Below are 17433 nucleotides of genomic sequence, written 5' to 3' on the forward strand. Positions count from 1 at the left end.
TTTTACACTATGAATCGTACCAAATGATCGAGTCACAGATAGCGTCTTCTCCGAATTCGAAAATAACATTAAAACGTTGTAAGTATAGTGATAGACTACTCCTTCCCCTAACACTTGCTACTGAACAATCAATTCACACATATATTCTTGAATGCTTGAACTAATGCAAACCAAGAGGCTACAGATGAACGTTTTATGAACCTGTCATGATAATCGCTCAGTTCGTGTCGTAATTCTTCAGAATGCTAATGAAACGAAAATTTCTGTCGAGATATTTTCAATTAGGAACAGAACTGTTGATCAACTTGATGAGTATAGCTGAACGTATCGTCCGTCTTAATACATACATTACAACTACTGCTGTAGCTGTGGTGGTTCAGTGCTTGTTACACAAGCCTTCATGGATTTCTGAACACAAGAAGTGAGTATGTTCGATAGTTACTTTCCTAACAGAAGAATTTGATCAGTTTTACTGATAATTTCCATGCTGCTAATGTGTTCGCTTTACGATCGGGATTTAGTAGTATTAGGAAGTATGTTTAAGAAACTAATTGGATGTAAACATTAGATAACTGTGTAAGCCGATAAACAGATTCCTTAGATAAGAGTAATTTGTGCCAGGGGATACCCAGTGCAGTTCCTTTATCAGCTAGAAGTATCAAAGAGAATCTAAAAATTGTGATCGGTATTGATAGAAAACTAGCAGAACTAATAATAAGTCATAAAATGTTTGACACTAGGATGATGTTTATTTCGTACATTGTTTAATATATACACTGATGCTGCACTATGTAAATGACATTTTGTAAGTAACACAGGATTAGACTAAAAGGCATCTTAGTGCCGAAATCATTCCATCATACTTAAACCTAAACTGATTTGTTGAAAGAAGATCAACTGACAAGAGAAAATACACAAACTGAACAGTGTATAATTACAGCTTTTTTATTATAAAAATTTTGATAAAAAAAACAGCTTTCATATACCAAATTCATGTTGTAACTAACATCGTTGTTATTAATGGAACACTAAAACAAGTGTAGCCGAATGGTAGCGACACAGAAAATAAAAATATTACACAAACAATTTCACGCTTTTTTAACAGTTTTAAGCAAGATCTAGTCTGCTGATGGATGCCAGTTGGTAAGGGAAAGGAAATATTACTAAGGGTTCATTTATTCTCCGGTGTTTTGGACTGTACAGTCTGCGTAAACCCTTCCATTTTTGTAATTATCTAGCAGCTGATAATTGTATGTAGAACGTTTCCTGTAAAGTGTTGTAAGGAATAACTGTTAGGCATCATCATCGTCATCATTAAAATTTATCTATCTGGAACCTCTAAATGAATACAGTACATTCGAAGCAAGTTTTTGATTTTCTTCATCGAAACGAACGAAATCCTTAGAAACGGTCTATATTGAAAAGAAAAGGAAAGAAGCCACTGTTTCTAGCTAGGCTAAAATAGCACTCATTATCACTGCAATACAAACTGATATTCTGCTATTCTGCTCTGTGGAACACATCTGAACATTTCATTTGTATTTGTGTTCACTCAATAGTTAGAGATACAAAAACTCATTTTATACTATACACTCAATGTCTCGAGAAAAACAGGTAACTTAAGTTTGAAATTTAAACATTTAGTTTGTTTCAAAACGTAGAGCATGCGAATATTAATACTCGACTATGTCACAAAATTCCGTTTGTCTGATACTATTACAATTTTGCATACAGTACTGGCAACTAACTCAATTGATGTATATTAGGGTATTTTTGCTTTTTAATATACAGAATTTTTTACCAAACTAGATCACATACGTACGGAACTACGAATGTTCCTTGTTCTTATAAATAAAATGAACACTGTCAGATTCCTCCTTTGTCACCAACTAGCAATCTCGTGAAAATTTAATTCGAAAATTTATTCCACTTGGTTGGCACACAAATACGTGAACCTCCATAACTTACATGGTGATGTATGTAGGGATTTAGGCCGAATGTGAACTCGTAGGCAGGCATGTGATGTTAGATACTTCCGTTTCCTTCTCATGACAAGTTAGCCAACTGCTGGACTTTTATCATATTTACACTTCGTAAACATAAAATGACTCAGGTATACCCCCACAAAACGTTATATCATTCATAAGAGCAAAATGACGTTTCTTTCCCATATTAGTCTACAAGAGTAGTTATGGATCACAGTGATTCTCCTGCCACCGATGCGTAGATCAATTTTATCTGATAACTTAGTCAGTAACCACGTTCGACACAAATCAAGAAACTTAAAGTGACATACCAAAACAAATTATTTATTGCACAAAATGAAAAATTACATCAATGTGATTTGTCGAAAACTTTAGTAAATTCATACTTATAACAGCCAACATTTTAAAAAGGACTGAATTATCGAATGAGAGTGATTAACTATTATCGCTTAGCAGAAACAATTCTCTTTTAAAAAACTAACAAGTTAGTATGCACGTAAGTTAGATATGAGTATTTACCAGCTATGTAACTACATACCACTTTAATTTATCTTTGACTAAAGCGACCCTGCAGTTACAGGACCTCTATGTTTATGTATTACCAGAGGGTACTTAGCATTGAAAATAACTTGCTATGAAGTGCACATTAACGTTCTGCTTTTAATAGTTTTTTTATACCGAAAATTTCGTAAATGTGCGGCGTACGTGGCAGTAGACAGAAGAGAGATGATACTTGTTCAGCTAATTCATCTGGGTACAAAAATATTTTTCTTCCAAATTCCTGGTGATTCTGCAAGGATTTTCGGATGTTCCGATGATCCTGAATCCTAACGTACTTTCATTTTTGCTAATCGTCTCTAGTTTTCAGATGTACAGTTTTCTTCAAAAAGCGTTATGTTTCAATTTCTCCTCGCTGCAGACAGCTGTACCAAGAAATCTGGACCTTTCTTTTTATTGTTAGTGTTGTTTTTTTTTGTTTCTTTTTCCTGTAGTATCGTGGTATTTAAGAGTCTACTGCGTTTACATTTCCATTCAGGCTTATACACTTTTTGTTTCTATTTTCGTAAAGATAATTCTACTCAAAACTGTAGTTTGGATGCCTAAATTTTCTTCATTTGTGCTGGAATAGGGGTTCTTTAAATTATCCTGATGATTTCTGTTATATCTTTGGTGAATACGCTCTCCACACTAACAGGTAAGACATCACTGACTTTGTCAAGGGAGCACATCTTGCATAGTTCAGAATGCACTCTGGGTACCAAGCTAAATTCTCCCCTCTCCCTCCCCTCCCCTCCCTCATAATGATTGTAAAAGTCGTGTGGAAAGTCTAAAACAGTGAAAAAATGGATAACTGGAAGTTTCTGTTCTGGAGTGCTATGATATGGGGAGAACCAAGAAATTATCACGATGACTGTTACTTTAATGTTGTTGTATGTAGAAAAGGCTTCAATTGAAACAGAAAACGTAAGCAGGAGTGTCCAGATCCGGAGCCAGCAAGGCAATCTGTTACTCAAAACACACACGTTCCTTACCAGTGTTTAGCACACTCCCACAAATTCCACTGTCAGAGGCCGAATAACAGGACTGTGTTAGTAGCAGTGGATTTGAATAGGAAGGAAGTGGTTCAGTACCTCAGAATTTCTCACAGGAAGAACTCAGTGATCTCACATGAGACTCCAGTCTAAGAAAGGATCTGAACCCTTGAGATCTTCCATAGTTCAGTGAAGATGATAAAGTCGTGCACTGCAAGAATATCCCTGATCCACTTATTAAGATAGTTTACCGGAGTGTGGACCAGAGGATGGGAGGCTTTTTATGTTTAGGTTCTGCAAAAGCACGAAATGTGTGCTATTACAAAATGGTAACTGCTACGCCCCTGTTTCTATTGCTCATTCAGCGCAGATCTATGAGTTTTATGGAAATGGAAATGTGGTCTTGCGGAAAATTTATGATTAACATCAGTTGCTCTCAAGATGGTAAAATTCTTACTCTGGCAGCAAAGTGGGTATACGAAGTACTCGTGTTTCATATGCATGTGGGATAACAGAGCACAACAGGATCATTGGAGAAAGGTAAATGGCGTACAAAGGAACAAATGACACCTAGTGTAGTGAACATCGTAAATGAATCTTTGGTTGACAGAGAGAAACTAATTATTTCATCACTGCACATAAAACTAGGTCTAATGAAACAATTTGTGAAGGTTATGGATAGAAATAGAAAATGTTTCACGTATGTCTGGCGATCCCTTCCTGGACTCAGCAATAAGCAGGAAACCTTCGATACTGCTCGTATTTGCAAACTCATGCATGGATCAAATTGCACTACCAATAATGACATTGCTTTTTCTCTGTTTTAAGGAACATCTTGGACAACCATAAAATATGCACCTATGAAGAATTGGTCTGCAACATGCTTGCAAACTCTCAGAATTTGGGAGCTAGAATGAGGATGAAGGTTCAGTTTATCCACAGCCACTCAAGAAGTTTTCATGAAAATTTTGGTAAGGTGAGAGGTTCCATCATGGCGTCAAAGTGACGGAGGAAAGGTATAAGGATAGACTGAACAGATATAGCATACAACTGCTGGAATCTGCAACGTGTCGTACAGGAGAAAATCAAACACACAGAAATTTCTAATCTCATATCAAGACTCCATTTCCATTGTGTGGTTCATATATACAGTTTGTAACGACTTTTTTTTAATAGCGAAAGCTATTCATGTAGTCTAATACTTTTCGGTTCTGTTTATTTATTTCTATAAAATGATGATTATCTCAGAAGCTAGCGTGAATCAACCAAAATCAAAAACATATTTTATTTCAGCCTCACAAAGTAATCCTAAAATCACTCTTATATAAATGGCGATAGATTCATTGTTCCCCAGTGATACAAATATGAATTTTTCTAGTGAAGGTTAGCATACGTTACGTCTTATATAAAGAAACCATCAGGTACACGTTGGTGAGAGGCTATTTCCCCATCCTGCGCAAACACTGATATGCTTAGAACTTTTGAAACCTAAAAAAGTCTTAAAATGTTATGAATGCTAAAGACATTTTTCCGTCGTAATATGCCAGTTTAATCAAATCCATTCAAGGCCAATGAAATGCGAATCAGTGTCTCAAAAGCTACTGTGCATTCCACTTAGGAAGCCTTCACATCCCATTATCAGTCAGCGAGATATTTTATTGAAAATCACCTTCAGCGAAATAAAAAATCGGTAATGACAATGTAGGGGTTTAGGTGGCGGGACGATCTGGTTTTTGACGCATAAAGTTAAAGGAAAGTATCTCGCTACGAGTGAACCAGTATTTAACATTATAAAGAAATTTCAGTGACCATGACTTGAACGTACTCTGAAACCTACGTTCATTTAAACGCTTTAAGTGCACGTCATGGCTCTGTTTTAAAATGACCTTGATGATCATCTTGAATACCGAATTTCACTAAAAAATGAATGATGTTACGACAAAGATTTGTGATCACCTGTCTGTCGAAGTAAAATATACGACAGATACCAAAGTAATTTCTTAAAATAAATTGAAAATATATGTTTTCCTGACAATTCCCTCAATTGAATAGACGATTATATGTTTAGTAGTATGTACAGTACAAAAGAACAGCATACGTGTTTGCTATTGCTAAACTTGTACTATTGTGTAAATGGGCTCCTTCTTTTTAACAGACTTCAAAATTAATTCTAGAATAGCGTTTAAGCCGCCTCATTTCACATCAGTCTGACATGGCATGTAAATAATTTATGGAAAATTTAAGTAAATAGCTAACGAAGCAAGTAATTAACTAAATGACGCACTAACTTTCTTCTTACACAATGAATACTGTTCTTAATGAGGAAGCGATTTTTCAGTTCTTCTTTACATGTGTGTTGGTTAGTTAAAGTATGAAGACTTGAGTGAGAATCATACCGAACAAAACTTGAAACAAGTTCGCTAGGCCGTTCTATTGCTCACTTTAGTGCCAAGCACAAGCAAGTCGGTCTGTTGCCGACGCAGTTTATGCAACTTCATCTTGAAAATTAAAAGGAGAACATTAGCGGATGCTGAATTGTAAGTGACCTGGCACATGGACGTTTTTATATGAATGTGACTGTCGAAATTTCTCTGTGACTGGCGTTCACCGGAAAAAATGAAATTGTATTACTCTCAAGATATCATTTGTGACAGGTTAACACTGTGGCGGGGACAGGCCGAGGGTGGAATCTGTTTCGTGAGCAGCAAACTTTCGATTGAGTCCCTGGTCGAGTCTCAAAAGTGATTAATGGGATGAACATGCCACGGGCTCACTTACATTCCTTCGAAACTTCAAAGAGGCTCTCTCATGATGCTGTGGAAGCAGGACTCCCGGAAGAATATATAAGGCTGTGAGTTGGATACCACAGAATCATGGCTGTAACTTAACAACGATTTTTTTTAATTCTCGGTGGAATTTACTCTGTGTTGATTGTATTACTACGGCGCTATGTTCCTAAGGCACTAACCTTAAAGGGTCGCAGGAAATGTTCTTTGGAGTCTAGGAAGAGTGGCGAAATTTTACTCTTGGAGGAGTTTATACGATGTTGATCCTAGAGGATCATGGGAGCACTTTTCGGTAGCGCCGGCAGAATGGCATCAATTTTGTCTCTATGGAATTCACACCGTGTTGGTCACATTCCCTCTATATAGCATCTTGTGAGAGCCTCTTTGGAGTCTGAGAAGAATTGTAGAATTTTGCTCTTCGTGAGTTTGCGGGGTGTTGAGTACATTCCTTTGTGAGACCTGTCCCTTAGGATCGTGGAGGGGGCTTCAGCTACGTCGGTTGGAATAGAGGTGTTTTACCTTTAATCGATTTTGCGTTGTATCAATCACATTCCTAGGAGTTCTAGGCAAATACAACAGCAGTAGAAAGCTGTCGGAATTAAGAAGAAATAATGACAAGTTGAAGCTTTTATTCCTTCGATGTGGGCTAGTGCGCCTCAGTCAGAAGAGAAATGTCGGCGAATATCAAGTACTTGCGTTCGCCTCCTCGTGTGATATACAGTTTCGACATGTCGCAAATGATATGACAAATAGTTGTCCAACTTTTGTAGAGGCTAATCGAAAAATATAGCCGAAGAAGAGAACTGAATGGTACGGAGAATGACAGATGTGAGAGTAAAGTCTGGTGGATCTAGACATGTTTCACACGTACACGATGCTCCTGTGAGAGTGAGGTCCGCAGGAGCTGAGACCAGTTTGTTTACAAGCGGAGCACTAGGGCGGCGGCGAGCAGTGCCGAGGCAGCTGCGGCAGCCGGTGTGGGCTTGGCGGCGCCGTTGTCGGGCTGGCCGCCGAAGCCGAAGCCCGCGCCGACGGCCGCGTGTTCGAGGCCCAGCTGGTGCGGCGCGCTCGCCGTGCTGGCGCTGGGCAGCCACGCCGTGGGCGCCGCCTCGGCCGCCGCTGCTACCGCGGGCGACGCCGGCCAGTCGGTGGGGGACGCCGGCTGGCTGCTGGGCAGTGGCGGCCAACTCTGGCTGGGCGTCTGCCGGTGGAACGGGCTGGGGCTGTGCGTGCTGGCCGGGAACTGCGCCGTCCACGTCGACGGCACGTAGCTGCTCCCTGTAACAAACATCGTAGCCCTGTACTCACTTGTCTCCAATGAATACGTGGTGAGAAAAGAAATTTTGTGCCACAACTCCTCATATCCTCTCAAATGAACAGATTCCACAGATGTAGAGGTGATTTCAGTGGCACCGCAAAGACTTGTGATAGGAGTGTTACTGTTTACAACAGAGGATTATTTGTAGGTGTGGTATCACATATCGATACATTGGTATCAGAATTGTAGGTTTCTGTTCGATGCCGGCAGCGGTCGCGCGCGATCGGGCGGGCCCGATTGTGTGCAGCCATTAAGCCAAACCTCCAGCAGCTCCGTGCCACGAGGGCACTCTGCCGCCGCGCTGTAGGATAGCCGGCAGTAGCTGCTTAGCCCACTCGAGTTAACAAGGGAACTTCACCATCGCACCCTCCTCAGATTTAGTTATAAGTTGGCACAGTGGATAGGCCTTGAAAAACTGAACACACATCAATCGAGAAAACAGGAAGAAGTTGTGTGGAACTACGAAAAAAATAAGCAAAATATACAAACTGAGTTGTCCATGCGCAAGATAGGCAACATCAAGGATGGTGTGAACTCAGGAGCGCCGTGGTCCCGTGGTTAGCGTGAGCAGCCGTGGTTAGCGTGAGCAGCTGCGGAATGAGAGGTCCTTGGTTCAACTCTTCCCTTGAGTGAAACGTTTACTTTCTTCATTTTCGCAAAGTTATGATCTGTCCGTTCGTTAATTGACGTCTCTGTTCACTGTAATAAGTTTAGTGTCTGTGTTTTGCGACCGCTCCGCAAAACCGTGTGATTAGTAGACGAAAGGACGTGCCTCTCCAATGGGAACCGAAAACATTTGATCGCAAGCCTCGTTAGCAGGAATATTCTCTCTTCCGTCTCTTCCGTGCCCTGTAGTCGACTGACGTCGTGTGTATCGATGTTTGATTAGGTGTAGCGTCCCCCATACTACGCATCGGACGGACGGACGGACAGACAACAATTGTCTGAAAAAAAAAAATTTGACTAGAGGGGAGATTTGAATCAAGGTCCTCTCGTTCCGCAGCTGCTCACGCTAACCATGGGACCACGCCGCTCCTGAGCTTACACTATGCATGGACTTCTCAGTCTGTATATTTTGCTTATTTTTTTCATAGTTCCACACAACTTCTTCCTTTTTTCTCGATTTATCTGTGTTCAGCTTTTCAAGACCTATCCACTGTGCCAACTTATAACTAAATGTGAGGGGGGTCCGATGGGGAGGTTCCCTTGTCAGTATCACATCACCACGTGACACTACACAGACGCGATCTAGTCGACACCACAGTTCGTGCTTAGTACAGCGAAACTCTTCCCTTTCGACATTGATGAGCGGGGCTCTGTTTCTTATTGCAGTATTTATACAGGGTGAAAAGTATTTAAACCGACAAACTCTGGGAGGTTGTAGGGGACATCAAAACAAATATTTTTCCCTAATGTCTTTTTTTCCTATGAGGATTATTTAAACTGATGGATGCCATATTACTCTCTTCAGTTGTTAGAGGCCGTATTGCTATCTTCAGTATTACGCTCTTCAGTTGCAGGCAACTGCTGTCCACCAGTGTAGTAGTGCATTTTTAATATTTTTTTGTGGGATCTAAAATTTAAAAACCTCTCTCACACCAGCCTGATTTAGCTTCACTGATCAGGATAGTAAAAAACATGCGTATATTAAGGGAATTTTCATTCACAAAGCAGGCTTATCACATTCACACAGTTCAATACCGTTCTATCCTGATTAAATTGAGCTTAACTTAAATTCCATAAGGCAGTGAAGCAATTTCGAAGTCTCGGTGCTACGAAAATTGTCAGTCGATCTACTGAAAACATTTGTAATAATTATTAACTTACGGTGATCACATGGGGAAGACCGGAGATCTGCTGGTAAGACCGTGTTAGCCCATTTATTGAAAGTAATAAGCTGGATATCTTGAGCATACAAAACGGCAGGTTCGTCCAGTGTAAATCAGACGTCCCCACTGATCCCGTGCAACACAGCGTAGTAAGCAGACACTGTCAATAATAATCAGTTAAATAATACGCGAACACACTTACTTTAGTTTAGTTCATGTATTAAATTCCTTCTCATACAGAATCTCATCAAGATGGCGACTAGCTCAACAATACACACATATACGTCTTCGTTCTTTCACGGCTAATCCGCAAGATCTCCTTCATTCTTTTCATAAGAGAAAACATAGACAGCAGAGAAGCTATTCCATGGAGTAAATGGACGCTCCAACGAATAATGTGTGTGTGTGTGTGTGTGTGTGTGTGTGTGTGTGTGTGTGTGTGTGTGTGTGTGTGTGTGTCTTGTAGCTATCCCACAGTCGTCTGATTGAGGATAGGAGCCCGAGTCCGGAAACGTCAGCCAACGATGATGCAGAGCGTCTAAGTTATATGCGCCGGCGCCTGTCCCTAGGCCATCCCTCCGGCAGCAAACGTGGCTCTGTACGCTGACGGACGTTAGGTGGAAAGTCTAGCAATGTTATTTGTTATATAGTGAACTCGACTGATTGCCACAATTGCCAGTGGCGAAGACGGAGCTAACTGCTCCGTACATAGGCTTTCTCCCCTACGAAGCGGATGCTCGCTGCATCGATGGATGACAGTTTCGGACACAGGTTTCCATCTGCAGTTTATTATTCTTCTGTATACCGTAAAACAGTGGAGATTTCAAGGGTTCCACGAGAAAAATAAACTGCAGATATAAACCTATGCCCGAAGCCGTCACCACTGAGGCAACAGCGGATCACATTCATAGGATACAAGGCCTGTCTGCGCAGTAGCGGCTACATCTGCTCCATTGGCGATCGTTGCAATTAGTCTCGATCACTGAGTAACAAACAACGTTGCGAGACGTTCCGCCCACGATCAGTCGGCGTAGTAAGTCAAGTTTGCTGCCAAAGGGGAGGGCAAGCGGCAAGCGCCGACGCTTGTAACTTCGACGCTCTGTAGCGTCGTTGGATGACGTTTCTGGATACGTGTCCCTATCCTCAATTTGTTCCTCGCGACAACCTTTACAGCCCCTCGAAGTCTGTCGGTATCGTTTTGTAACAGCCGTATAACTGATCTTGTAGATATGTCAGAAACTCGATAAGGCTGTTCGAAGACGTTGCTGTGTCTATTAGGAGGCAGCAATGCCACAAGACTGTAGCGGACTGTGTCTATGAAGACGACCAAAGACTGCTGCAGGGACTGGAAGCTGAACCTGAGCGCAAATAAATACAACATATTGTACATTGATAGGTGAGTAAATAAACCAGTTTTCGATCACACTACTGGCGACAAACTACTAAAAGTAGTAATTACCGTAACATAGCTAGGAGAAACCACCCGAAGTGACCTAAAGTAAAATGACCACATGAAACAAACAGTAGGAAAAGCAGACACCTGACAGATTCTTTGCAAGACTTTTCAGGCAATGTAATTCATATACGAAAGTGGTGCCTTACAAAATATTTATTCGGCCGATTGTTGAGTATTGGTCGCCAGTTTAAGATGTTTGCCAGGTTGGATTCATTGAAGAGATAGAACAGATCCAACTAAAAGTGGCACGTTTCGTCACGGGATCCTTTAATCGTCGAGAGAGCATTAAGGAGATGCTGAACAAACTCCAGTGGCGGATGCCACAGAAGAAGCGTTGTGCATCACGCACAGATTTACTATTGCCATTTCGCAAGAGTCCGTTCTAGGAAGTGTCGGGCAACACATTACTTTCTCCCACACACGTCTCACGAAATGACGACAACGAGAAAAAAAGAGAAAGTAGTGCTGCTTCAGAAACTTAGCGACAATCATTCTTTCCACAAGTCATTCTCGAATAGAACAGGAAAGGGGGAAAAGATAATTTAAGAGCAGAACGTTTCTCAGCAACTTCACCAACCTCATAATCTAATATTTGTAACTAACCAGTACACCGTTCTCGTGTATGATCGTGTTTCAGAGAGTTTAGTGAATATATAATCCAACAACTATTAATTTATAGGAATATCTTTGTTTATTCCAACACCTGTCCATCATCAAAATGGCTCTGAGCACTACGGGACTTAACATCTGAGGTCATCAGTCCCCTAGAACTTAGAACTACTTAAACCTAACTAACCTAAGGACATCACACACATCCATGCCCAAGGCAGGATTCGAACCGGCGACCGTAGCAGTCGCGCGGTTCCGGACTGAAGCGCCTAGAACCGCTCAGCCACCGTGGCCGGCTGTCCATCATCATACGTAAAAATGTTTCGAGTATTTTGTTTTAAATTATACCAACAAGTCATCACTGTACCTTATTTTAAGCGTACCAGTTTCTATATTAGCTCATAGTTAAGTAAAATAGTCAAATGATACCATATGCTACGTATTGCTACATTGCTATCTCTTAAGTCAAACAGGTGAAAACTAAGTGAAGCATCTCTGTCAACGTATAACATTTCTGAGCAACTACTGTTTATTTGGAGTCAACCTTGTGTACATATTGTAGTATACTGTCAAAATCTGTCATTCTAATATTGCATATAGAGGAGATATACAGCGATATATTAGAAACCAGTATACTGTGCTGTGTCAGCCTCACGATAAAAACATTGAGAAAAGCGAAATGTGCTTTAAACAGCGCAGAAAAGTGATTCAAATGTGCGGACAGATAGTCAGCCACCACAGCAACCAGAAGACATACACTGTAACGATACAGTACTCCCATCCAGCTATTGCAATAACTTCAAGAAACTAGACAATTTTTATCTCTGCGTTTGGCTTTCTGTGCTGGGCAGAGCGGGTGCCCCGAGTTTCTAGTGATGATACCTGTCTCTCAAGCACAGTACAAATTCTCGGAAATCACAGCCGTGTAGGCCACAACATGCTCTGGTAGGTGTCCACAAATAGCAAGGACAACTACGGCTGCCCGCCAAATACTGTCTCACCAACTCACAGAACGAAGGGCGTGCTGAAAAGCAATGCCTCCGAATTTTTAATGAGAAAACCCTTAAAGCTTTTCAAATAAAAGAAAGGTTATTAACATTCTACATTTTTATTTTTCATGTCTACATATTTGTTTCTCAACATAGTCACCCTGGCGAAGAACACATTTCTCTCAGCGAGAGACCAGTTTGTTGATACCATCACTGTAGATAGAATGTATGCTTTTTAGATGGAGCCACAACCTCGCCTCTGCTTGCACTGCTTCATCACTATCAAAGTGAAGTAGCCGGTCGGGGTGGCCGAGCGGTCCTAGGCGTTACAGTCTGGAACGGCGCGATCGCTACGGTCGCAGGTTCGAATCCTGCCTCGGGCATGGATGTGTGTGATGTCCTTAGGTTAGATCGGTTTAAGTAGTTCTAAGTTCTAGGGGACTGATGACCTTAGAAGTTAAGTCCCATAGTGCTCAGAGTCATTGTTTGAAAGTGAAGTACTCGAAGGTGTTCTTTATGTTTTGGAAACAGAAGAAAATCCGATAGTATCAAGTAGGGACTGAATGGAGGATGAGCAGTGACAGTTTACTCAAGGCGTTGGATAGTTGCAGATGTCGCATCAATCGTTTGTGGTCTGACATTGTCATGCTGAAGAAGAGGGTGCTTCATGTGTGGACGAAATCTTGGAATTCGAAAGTCTTTTACAGCACGCTGTTTTTCATACATCAACATAATTACGTTACATGTTACATACTGCCGTGTTACTCGCTACAAGTCGAAGCCCTCTAGCGACAGAGGGCTGCAAATATGTATACATGTGAAATAAATATGTATAACGTTAATAATGTTGGTTTTATGTAAAATGCTTTAATAGTTTTCACACAAAAATTTCTCAGGCATTACTCTGAATCATGCCCTCATAATCAGAGTAATAGACTAATATTAAAACTGACGTTTAAAGGATAGATATAGTAACTTACGATACAGACAAGTCTGACTGAGGCAATAAAACCTGAATTTAACCTCAGCAAATATTATAACATCACGTACCGCCGAATTGCCGGTATGGTCGCACTGTGATTGGCTATCACTTACAGCAGTACATCCAATCTGGCCAGGATTCTTTCTTACTTCCTTGGCAAACATGCTATAGCTCAGAACTAGTGGAGATTGGGTGACTTTATTATGCCATGTAGGCTTATTGGGCTGAAAATTGCGAATGTCATGGTAGTTCGTAGCGGTGCTGAAACTCGTTTCTTTTCCGCTAAACCTAGAAGACATAGCTATTGCCCTCTTACAGTAGTAAGAGTTTTGTAGCTAGAATTACTATTACTCATGTGTTAAAACCAGTAGCGTATTACATGTGCTGACTTCTGCAATGCTATGCTAATGGTTTTCTAGCGGTTGGGGTACTGTGATGTAATAAACTTCAGTGTGTGTCATAACAGAAATTTTAAAGTAATTCTCATATTTTCAACCGACTTTCCCTCGCTGCGTCCCGGTCGCTGTTGCAGGAACCACCCAAATACAAGCAGATGTACTGTGGCTTTTCTCACACGAGTCTCATTAGTTTATAAGATGCAGAGTCTTCTTCACAAAACCACAGAATAACATTTACATGGCAGCACGTCGTTATCACAAGGAACACACCACACAGTTTTACATTTGTGGCTATACACAGAATATAAGCATTAACTCCCCCAGTAAATGAAATGGAAGGAACTGTAACATACACTCCTGGAAATGGAAAAAAGGACACATTGACACCGGTGTGTCAGACCCACCATACTTGCTCCGGACACTGCGAGAGGGCTGTACAAGCAATGATCACACGCACGGCACAGCGGATACACCAGGAACCGCGATGTTGGCCGTCGAATGGCGCTAGCTGCGCAGCATTTGTGCACCGCCGCCGTCAGTGTCAGCCAGTTTGCCGTGGCATACGGAGCTCCATCGCAGTCTTTAACACTGGTAGCATGCCGCGACAGCGTGGACGTGAACCGTATGTGCAGTTGACGGACTTTGAGCGAGGGCGTATAGTGGGCATGCGGGAGGCCGGGTGGACGTACCGCCGAATTGCTCAACACGTGGGGCGTGAGGTCTCCACAGTACATCGATGTTGTCGCCAGTGGTCAGCGGAAGGTGCACGTGCCTGTCGACCTGGGACCGGACCGCAGCGACGCACGGATGCACGCCAAGACCGTAGGATCCTACGCAGTGCCGTAGGGGACCGCACCGCCACTTCCCAGCAAATTAGGGACACTGTTGCTCCTGGGGTATCGGCGAGGACCATTCGCAACCGTCTCCATGAAGCTGGGCTACGGTCCCGCACACCGTTAGGCCGTCTTCCGCTTACGCCCCAACATCGTGCAGCCCGCCTCCAGTGGTGTCGCGACAGGCGTGAATGGAGGGACGAATGGAGACGTGTCGTCTTCAGCGATGAGAGTCGCTTCTGCCTTGGTGCCAATGATGGTCGTATGCGTGTTTGGCGCCGTGCAGGTGAGCGCCACAATCAGGACTGCATACGACCGAGGCACACAGGGCCAACACCCGGCATCATGGTGTGGGGAGCGATCTCCTACACTGGCCGTACCACTGGTGATCGTCGAGGGGACACTGAATAGTGCACGGTACATCCAAACCGTCATCGAACCCATCGTTCTACCATTCCTAGACCGGCAAGGGAACTTGCTGTTCCAACAGGACAATGCACGTCCGCATGTATCCCGTGCCACCCAACGTGCTCTAGAAGGTGTAAGTCAACTACCATGGCCAGCAAGATCTCCGGATCTGTCCCCCATTGAGCATGTTTGGGACTGGATGAAGCGTCGTCTCACGCGGTCTGCACGTCCAGCACGAACGCTGGTCCAACTGAGGCGCCAGGTGGAAATGGCATGGCAAGCCGTTCCACAGGACTACATCCAGCATTTCTACGATCGTCTCCATGGGAGAATAGCAGCCTGCATTGCTGCGAAAGGTGGATATACACTGTACTAGTGCATGCTCTGTTGCCTGTGCCTATGTGCCTGTGGTTCTGTCAGTGTGATCATGTGACGTATCTGACCCCAGGAATGTGTCACTAAAGTTTCCCCTTCCTGGGACAATGAATTCACGGTGTTCTTATTTCAATTTCCAGGAGTGTATTTTACCAAATATACTCTAAGACGAAAAACGATGCACAATGAGAGAATTATCGGCATGGGGCGGAAATTGGTAGATGTACTATACATATACAGACAAACAAATGATTACAATTTCACAAAAACTGGATGATTTACTTAAGAGAGAGCTTCACAAACTGAACAAGTCAGTAGCGTGTTGGTCCTTCTTGGGCCCTTATGTAAACAATTATTTGACTTTGAATTGATTGATAAAGTTGTTGAATGTTCTCCTGCGGGATACCGCGTCAAATTCTTTCCAATTGGAGCGTTATAAAGCCAAAATCCCAAGCTGGTTGGCGGACTGTACCCATAACGCTCCAAACGTTCTCAATTGGGGGGAGACACGACAATCTTGCAGGCCAAAGTAGCAAGCACCAAGACAAGCAGTAGAAACTCTCACCGCGTGCGGGCTGGCATTATCTTGCTGAAATGTAAGCACAGGGTGGGTTGCCATGAATGACAACTAAACGGGGCGTGCCGCGCGGTCTAGGGCGCTTTACCGTTGTTCGTGCGGCTCCCCCCGTCGGAGGTTCGAGTCCTCCCTCGGGCATGGGTGTGTGTGTGTGTTATCCTTAGCGTAAGTTAGTTTAAATTAGATTAAGCAGTGTGTAAGCCTAGGGACCGATGACCTCGGCAGTTTGGTCCCATAGGAACTTACCACAAATCTCCAGTGGATGAGAACCAAAGGAGTCCTGCTGTCAAAAGAAATGGCACACCAGACCATTGCTCGTAGTTTTCGGGCTGTATGGCGGGGGACAGTCAGGTTGGAATCTCACTGCTGTCCAGGGCGCCTCCAGACACGTCTCCGGCATGGGATCTTATTGACTTGAGTAGAATTGTCTTCAGTGATGAGCCCCACTTGGAAATGGGCTCCGATGTCCAGCGAAGACGTGTCTGGAGACGGGAGCAAATGCCTCATTCTCCTTTCCGATACAAGTTGGGCAGACCTTGCAATAAAATCTGATACTACGTTAACCATAGTGGCTTATCGACTGTTTCGGACACGTTCCGCTCGTTCTTGCTGGTCACGAGCACATTGCAGCCTTGTTCAGGAAGTGTATTTTATATTCGGGTCCAAGCGAAGGTACTGGAGATGTTTAATCTTCAATCCTTGATGGAGCCCTACCTGGAAGGAAACGTCTAGCGTCCACAGCTGGTAAGCAAATCGTTACAAAATTACACTGTGTTCTTCCTCCATGAAGCATCGTGGACAAATTTTGAAGGTAGAGCAGGAATTTGATCAATTTTTCTTTGGAATGAATGGTACGAACCCTTAACGGATGATATCTTTCAGAATATGAAGAATAATAAAGGTGATGCTGAGCCTTTTTGTATCTGACACTGTAAGTAGTCAGATGCTTTTACTAAAGCCCTCCCACTAAGAGGGATTACGTTCTACTTCAGGGTGACAATGATTGAACTAAAAGAAATAAAATTGTTAAAACTTCTGAACGGTTTGCGTTGGTACGATCAAACTGCACGGCTGGTCGCGAGGCATGATGGGAATTAATATGCATATGTATGGTTTGGTTTAGTGACGAAGCCCACTTTCATTTGGATGGGTTCGTCTGTAAGTAAAACTGTCGCATCTGTTGACTGAGAATCCACATCTCGCGATCGAGAAATCTCTTCACCCTCAACGAGTGACGATGGGGTGTGCAATGATCAGACACAGTATAATCGGTGTGATATTCCTTGATGGCACGGTGACTGCCGAATGGTACGTGAAGGTTTTGGAAGATGATTTCATCCCCATTATCCAAAGTGA

At 42.7% G+C, this 17433-nt stretch overlaps 1 protein-coding gene across 1 annotated transcript in view; it reads right to left on the minus strand.

The window, feature by feature from the left end:
• Positions 1-7222: 7222 nt before the first annotated feature.
• LOC124722560 overlaps positions 7223-17433 on the minus strand; it is a 459722-nt gene continuing 449511 nt past the window's right edge. The window contains exon 8 of the mRNA XM_047247700.1: positions 7223-7581. Coding sequence (XP_047103656.1) covers positions 7223-7581 — 359 coding nt within the window. The remainder of the gene's footprint in view (positions 7582-17433) is intronic.

This window comes from Schistocerca piceifrons, chromosome X (assembly GCF_021461385.2).
Source record: "Schistocerca piceifrons isolate TAMUIC-IGC-003096 chromosome X, iqSchPice1.1, whole genome shotgun sequence".
NCBI lineage: Eukaryota > Metazoa > Arthropoda > Insecta > Orthoptera > Acrididae > Schistocerca > Schistocerca piceifrons.